The sequence below is a fragment of the Belonocnema kinseyi genome, chromosome 4 (genome assembly GCF_010883055.1).
Source record: "Belonocnema kinseyi isolate 2016_QV_RU_SX_M_011 chromosome 4, B_treatae_v1, whole genome shotgun sequence".
Lineage (NCBI taxonomy): Eukaryota > Metazoa > Arthropoda > Insecta > Hymenoptera > Cynipidae > Belonocnema > Belonocnema kinseyi.
Genome location: NC_046660.1, coordinates 113,213,605 through 113,221,764, shown reverse-complemented (window position 1 = coordinate 113,221,764; position 8,160 = coordinate 113,213,605). Strand labels below are relative to the sequence as shown.

The 8,160-nt window shown below is 35.1% G+C and overlaps 1 protein-coding gene across 1 annotated transcript in view; it reads right to left on the bottom strand.

Moving 5' to 3' along the window:
• Positions 1-212: 212 nt before the first annotated feature.
• The window catches only part of LOC117171928 (sodium-independent sulfate anion transporter-like), a 59,614-nt gene continuing 51,666 nt past the window's right edge, over positions 213-8,160 (bottom strand). Inside the window, exons 7-11 of the mRNA XM_033359591.1 lie at positions 5,046-5,186; positions 4,811-4,956; positions 4,460-4,633; positions 4,131-4,293; positions 213-486 (exon numbers count right to left, since the gene is read on the bottom strand). Of these exons, the coding sequence (XP_033215482.1) occupies positions 251-486; positions 4,131-4,293; positions 4,460-4,633; positions 4,811-4,956; positions 5,046-5,186 (860 nt within the window). The 3' untranslated portion in view covers positions 213-250. The remainder of the gene's footprint in view (positions 487-4,130; positions 4,294-4,459; positions 4,634-4,810; positions 4,957-5,045; positions 5,187-8,160) is intronic.

Sequence of the window (8,160 nt, the reverse complement as noted above, 5' to 3'; positions counted from 1 at the left end):
GAATGTTAAGCCAGGGTCTAGAGGGGGCCAAATTTAAAATAAAAAAATGATGTGCCCGTTATGAGCCAAGTTGGAAATAAGGTAAATATTTGGCAATTTTTGCACAGGATATATTGAATTACATGAAAATGACTCGTATGCATTATGAAATGAATGATATAAAAACAAAAAAAAGCGCAGAATAGATAAAAATATAGAAGTAAGTTCAGCAATAAATTAACTAACATTTATTGACAATATTTTTTTAATTTTACAGACGACTCGATTCCGTTTCATGATTTTCGTCTCGTGATTGAGTATTAAACGGAGGAGAATTATCAGTAGCGATACCAACAGTGTCCTCTGTAATCAATGACAAACTTTCTTCTGGAAGCGACGTGCTTTCATCTTTGATTCCATCATAATTGGTTTCTTTGGAGTCACTTTTTTCTTCCAATTCATTGAATAGAGGGACTGTAATGCTTCTACTTATTTCCGGCGTATCTCCTAAAATCATATTTGTTTAAAATATACAAATTACATAAGCGCACGAAAAAGTGTCTTGTCCACCAGAAGACATAAACATTTCTATACGTTTTTGGGGTCGATGAATCCGAATCTGGGGTTGGTTTGACTCGGCCAGGTCGCATTTCGTTCCTAACCTCAACAAAATTATGAAAGTTGGAACATTCATGGAAACACCCAGAAAGCAAAGCGGTAATATGTTTTCAGGGTCGCTAAGTTCAAATTTAAAGGTAATTTGACTCGGCGAGATCGCATTCCATATATAACTTGAAAAAATTAAAACACTGAAAACTGGTCTCGACATAAATTGTTTGTATTCAGCGGCAGGTACATAGAACTTGTTAGTAATTTTTTGAGCATACCTATCAGTTTGGAGCACAAAATCCTGCTGCCTTGACAGATACTGTAACGATGACGGTGGGCGTGAGGGTGTGTCAGGGATAGTTTTCGATGTTAATATTCTTTTTTTCGAGGTTTTTTTAGGTTAGGGACGAAATGCGACCTGATTGAGTCAAACCAAGCCCGGATTCGGATTCAGTGACCCCAAAGATGTATAGAAATGTTTATCCCGTATGGTGAGCAAGACCCTTTTTTTCGTGTGCCTGTTCATTAATAATGACTGATTACAAAATATAAATTATATTTCCTTAATAAGAATAAAAACTCAACATAGGCAATATTTTTTCCAAGTAGTTTACTCGTTTCATTATTTCACACGGAGCAAAATAATGTTTGGGGTAACTTTTACCGTATATGAAGCATCATCTTGTGAATGAAGAGACGATCGTCGAAGTAAGTATAGTATACCTTTATGTATAGCACAAGCATGAATTTAGACGTTTTGTATGTATGTGGAATGTACTTGAAGTTCTTCCTTTCAGCTAATAGGCACACGGAAAAATATTGTCCTTAAAATTTTAATTATTACAAAAATATTATGAATTATTTGGAGAAAATTTTCAGAGAACAAGCTGATCCGAAAAATGTAGGAACTGTGACTGGGTTCGGCTACACAATGCTCGCACTCACGTACACTCTCATAAATTTCCTCTTAACAATAAAGGAATACTTTTACGGTTAAACTGCCATCGTTTGAGAATTAAATTTGAAAACAGATCCTTTAACGGTTGAAATACGAGTAGTTTAACCAAAAATCGTTTCAACGATAAGCGACTCTACTTTAACGCGTAGAAGGTGCAGTTTAATGGTTAAAATGGAACGTACTCTTACCGAAAAATAATTTACGTGCATGCGTGTACGCATGCTCGGATTCACTTCACTGCGCTTTTAAAATGCAATCGTTTAACCATTAAAGTGCATACTTTTAGCGTTAATTTAAGATTCGTTCCACGGTAAAAGTGATTGTCTTCTAAAGATGAAAAGGCGTGACTCTGTGAATTAGTCGACATCATTTCAGCGTTAAACTAGATCGTTTAAGAATGAAAAGAATCTGCTTTCAAAGTATTCTAGTTTAACGATTAACGGACTGACTTTATCGTTTAGAGGGAATTTCTGTGAGTGTTTGCACAAACACGCGTCCACAAGCGAGCATGTAGAAGCGCGCATACATAAACGCGTGTGCGCGCACGGATGTGTGGGCCGAGTGAGTCTGATGAGTGGCTAAGGATACTTTTTCATGGAGGCCTGTTTTGAATTAATCGTGGAATTAATATTTTTTATAGCATTCATTTCTAGCTACTTTGTTGGTTAATGGAAAATTTGATTGGTTGATAACCTAGATACGAACTCGATGTGTTAAATTAATCTAATGATTAATTCAAAACATGTCTCCATGAAAGGTACCCTAAAAGTTTTATGAAACTTATAATGTTTGGCCTTGACACGCACTTTTGGTTAATATTTAGAAACGGGCGAGTAGTAGTAGCAGTGTTTGAGGGTTCGAATTCTCAAAGTTGCAAGTGTGTTAATTTTATAAATTAAATCGCACAAATAAAAGTTTTCTTTGTATATTTTAGTCTGAATTATGCAAGAACTGTTCTCAGAACATTATAATTTTTCGTAAACAAGTTCGAAATTTGTCTATACATTTCTCATAGAAACACAGAAAATCGCCGATCCTTTAAAGTACACCAAAATCGATGTTCAATTAAGTTGCAACGTGAAGTCTTGTCTTCAAACTGTCAGTCACCTGTCAAGATGATTTTATCGTGCGTTATTTTGGTGAAATAGAGGTTGATAAGCAGGTAAGCTATAATAATAACCTAACTTTTAATTTCCTTCCATTTATCAGTGAGTATTAGTGCCTTGAAATATAAATTAAACTTGGCGTAGTATAATTTCCAAATCTTAAGTTAGTAAGAACCAACATGAGATTCAACCCACCAAAGCCGGGACGTAAAAACTAAGTTGTGACAGTCTGCATCGAAGTTGATGCCTATGCGTTCGAAGAAATTCCCTCTAGATTTTCTGCATTCAACGAAATGAAGTTAGCTGGTGGTTGAAGTGAAAATACCTGATAGACCTTTTCATTTCAATTTGAAAGTTAGTGGTGCGCAAACGTTGTCGCCATGACACCTCCCGCGAGTTAAAAAAAGACGGTGCCTTTTGACAAACAAAGGTAAAAATATGCAAATGTGCAATTTTTTAAAGTTAATTAGGATGCCTAAGATGTGCCAGATGCAGAATTAATAGCTGAATTGTGCATAGTAGGACTAAATTGTACTCAACTAAAAATATGTCTGCAGTGTCGAAAGGAATTGTTTTATCATAATAAAACTATAGATTCCTCAGAGGGGACCTACAATTGAAAGGAAGTACAATTATTTTTCGCGCATGCGTACTGAAAAGTAATTGAAATAAAAAGGGTATTGTATATGCATAGACTATTGTATATATAGACGGTCATGACATTTTCTATACATCTCGGCTTTAATTTAAATGTCGACGGCCATGACTAACCTAACATTTGGAACTTGCATTCGGAAGTTATAATTTTATTTTGAGTGACCAGTACGCACTGCTAAAAGCAAGAAGGTTGAAAATTAGGTAAATATTATTCCAATTAGTTTACTTATTAACAATAATTTAGTATAATATCAGAAAGCGAATAATTGTTTTGACAGGTGTTGAGGTGGCTGACAGTGCTGCTAAGAACTTCACTACTCTTAACATGAACCAAATTCAGTCTCAAATGCAACAAATTTAACACCAGCGTTTTTATGTGAATAAGATTAATTATTCCATTTTTTTCTCGTATCCGAGACCTAGTTACTCGTTTGTTACTTTTTACGGATGAATTCACGCACACACATACACACGCAGAATATGCCTTGAAATTCAGAGAATTAAGCAGGTTACAGTACCGGCTATGGGGGGAGGCAGGTTGGAATACACCCGATGATACCACTTAAGTGATAAGGTGTAGGCAAATAGGAGAGTCAAGCATCCGACATCGTAGTAGGGCGCCCCTCCCCCAACGTATCACAACCCCATGATGCCAAAGAGGCCTAGGGCCAGCACTGTTAGATTATTCCAATATTATAAGGCTAATCCTACAGTAGTCCCTTCATTCATATGCCCATATGGTAAAATTTCCCTGAAACTTTATCTCTGTGTTTGCAAGTGAAATAATATACTTTTAGATGACTGAACATCTCTTATCTTACGTATATCCTGGAAATATTCGACGATATTTTCTTCGTTATGGATTATTGGAAAGGATTTGATTTCACCAAGGATGCCAATAGCTTTCTTTATAGATGGGCTGACATTTAAAAACCAAAGTTTCCTATGCTTCTCCTTAAATTCTATTAAAAGTCTCTCAACTCCCTACAGTACAATATTAATGAAGGAGTAATGTAATCAGTAACAATATTGTATCATACATATTATAATATACGAAATATATTATGCTATAGTAAGTTTTAAAATTACACAAATGTATAGGTCTACTTAAAATTATCATCAGTTTAAAATTAATATAATCTGCCTATACCTTAACAGCTGTATAATCAACCCCTTTGAATCGCTGACAGTCAATAATTAATGGCATATCGTGGTTTGAGTGGTTTTCGGCAAGTTCTGATACCTTTTTAGTCAGAAAGTCAGCTGCTGGGTAATATAGCCCAATATCGGGTTTTATTAATAGATACGTGTCTCCCAAGTGTGTCTGTTTAAATGATGTAATATTAGAATAAAAAACTATATAACTTTTTATTTTAATTTTAATTAAACTAGGTGTTTGCAATTATTTGTGAAATAATGTTTCTGTTAAATTAATTGAACTCTTTTTTTTATATGAGAATTAAACAATAAAATAGCAATTTTAATGTAAATGTTTTAACACCTGACACTCCATTACGATAATTTTTGGCCTGGCAGATAGATTTAATAGATAAATCAAGTTAAGAACGGTACCAAAAAGCAAGCCAGTTTCTACATTGAAAATCAGGCTTATTGTAAACGTGCAGATTGTTGCTATAGCATCACGCCCTGAAAAGCAATTTATCCTATTTGTATCTCGGAACTTCTTGCGCCTAATATATTAATAAAATTCTTCCTTTTATAGGATAAATACTCACTGCTTCCCTTCCAAAGCATGGTGATTATTTTGTAGTCGATCATGAAAACGACTGCACTTATCAGTACTGCTGCGAGAGTCGATTGCGGAATGTAATAAAAATAGGGTGTCAAGAAACTAAGTGCTAAGAGAGTCACGGTACCTAGGAAAAATGTAAAAAATGTAATTTTCAATAAATTTTGAAACTTTTTATAATTTCATCGTTTTGAAACGCTGCTACTAAATTTTCTTCCAGTTGAGAACAATTATTTCATAGAATTCACTTAATTAAAAAAATTAAGAATAAGTTTCAAATTTTACAAAAGAAAAGAAAATTCGTTTGCAAGCAAATAAATGTAAGGTATAATTTTTTTTAATCTGTGATTATTGAGATACTCTTCAGATATTGCAGATGAAATTGTACGCTTATACTTCCATGGAAAAATTGTACATTGTATCAAGGCCGTAGCCAGAAAAATTTTCTGGGGGCGGGATATGCAGTGGAACAAATAAGAGTAAATGTGCATTGTGTACATGTTTCAAGAATTTCGAGGGGGGATTGAACTCGCATTATTCAACCCCTGGCTACGAACGCTAAGCCCGAGTTAATGTCTAATAGTGACCTAATTTCACGGCAATACATATATTTTAAGATATATGTTACCATAACTGGGGGCTTTTACGAGCCACCCTGTGAAAAAGGGTTACCAGACTCGCGAATAGAGAATAATTCTCGTCATGATTTTGTTTTAACGATTGATGATTCCTGTGTCGCCCTTACCGAGGGGCTGTGCACTGAGTATTCCCCTGACTAATTCCTCTCATCTAACATGGGAATCCTTCTGGGATTCACGAGTAGTCGGTAGTAGTCTGGTATAGTAGGCTGAGCCATGGTACAACTATGCACACCAAGACGTGCGCAAGAGACTTTGCAAGTCGAGGCTAAGAAGTCTTGCGAGAACATACACTTATTATAGAACAACTTAAGAGGTGCTAATTCACAATGAATATATAGAAGGTGCATATAAAATGATCTGGGAAATCGTAGTTAGGAGCTCAACTGAAATGAGTGGCACTGCAGTTGTAGGAAGAATGACTGGATATGCTTGGTAGAATAATGAAATCTACGTAGCCGTAAATTAAATGAAACAAACGTATTTGAGAAAGTTGAACATTACAGGACTTAGCAATTACGAGATAATTATACTAGAAAATGATTATAGGAATAAGAACAGAAAAGTAAAAATACTAGTTAAATAATGCAAGGATAAAGTCAAAGCGGAAGAATAGAAGAAAATAAGAAAATATTTTATTTGCAAGAGAGAAAGAAAAAAAAGAAAGACGAAATTTGGAATAGCAAGGGTGAAATAGTATATCGAGCGAACGAAGTATAATACGGTTATAGGGACCATTACATGCAATAACTTGGAGGTGTGCCCATCCAGTAGCAGAGAATATGTAACATGAATGGCATATAGAATATGTGGCATTGACACTAAAATACTTAAATACGGAGGTAAATATGTTCCTCTAAAGTATGTGCGACTTAATAAACTTATGTATCAATACTCTGGAACTTCCAGATGACTAGAAAAAGGTTATCATCGTTCTAATATACAAAGGAAAAGGAGATAAAAGCAACAGAGGTATTTATAGCTTGATAAATGTTGTAAACAAAATATATCCAAAAATATTTACTAATAGGATAATAAAAATAATGGAAGATAAGATCTGGGAAGTCCAATATGGATTGATCCAGGAAGATCATGTACGGATTATATATTTAGCTCGAGAGAAATAATAGAAAAAGTTCGATGAATGTTTGCATTCCTATAAACAAGCTCTTGATGATAAATGCTGGGGCCCTATACACGGGTCTTCCAGGATAAATGTTGGATCCCCGTAGAGTTCTCCGAATTATGACGAATGCGCAAGCAGATTATTAAGTTTCGAAACAACAACTGAAAGCAACGAACTTACTAATTACTTCCGCATTTCGCGACCGTGTTTCGTAGCGAAGTACCAGGCCATGAGTACCTGTGGTTGGAAGGTGGGCCAAAATAATAATAACAATATATAATATTATAAATATATAATTATTATACCATCAAGCCATAACTATTTTGGGGCAAGCATGACTCACTTGGTACTAGCCGTGGATCAGAGAGTTTATATGAGAAAAGTGATGAAGAGAATTGTGCAAGGCTGATAGGGGGGGGGGGGGGGGGGGGGGGGGGGGGGGGTATAGATTTTCTGATGACATTGAAAAATTACAGAGCAACCCAGAGTGAGGAGCCTCGAGGGTATCTTTAATAAAACACCGTTTACTAATTATCCAATTCACAAGTATTTATTCTATCAAATTATAATATTCATGAACTTTTCGAACTGTTAATTGTACAAAAAATCAATCTAGGATTCTAATATGTATGTAATCAAACAAAGAAAGGTCTGATAACGATTAGCCACTTTCAACCTGTGTGCACTATGACGGCGTAACGAGAACTGAACACTCCTTGAACAAGCGACTAGGGGAGAGATAGAAAATGCGCGAACAGGGCTCAAAGCAGGCCCCTCTCTTATGCTTCTTGCAGCTGACCAGTGCTGTAGATTTACGAGGGCTGATGAGTATAACTTGACATTTTCATATCAATCTAAAATTTCCGTTGATTATATTATTATTGAAAACTTATTCCCGTTGATATTGCTGAAAGCTTTCATAAAGCATACGGAACATAATGCTCCTAGCTTTATACCTACAACAATATCGCAAAATATTTCAAACATCGTATTAAATTACAATAACTTATAACATCCTTATCTCATCTGTCACTTGACTTAGCCTGTGGCAATTATGAAAAACTGGATTCACCCGAGAATATCTTTAAAACAAATAATAATACTAATATATTGCAGTCAATAAAGAGAGAAACGACAATTGCCTCTAGCGTCTGGCGTTTCATTTTCCCGATTACCTTAGTCAGGAGAATACTCAGTAAACAGCCCCTTGTGTAAAAATATTATGAATAGAATAGTACCTGATAATAGATTTTATGCTTTCACGATGATTCATTTTGATAAAAAGAGATATTTCGGGTTTCACTCGTGTAAAAAACTACTACGAATTGTTTGCCGAC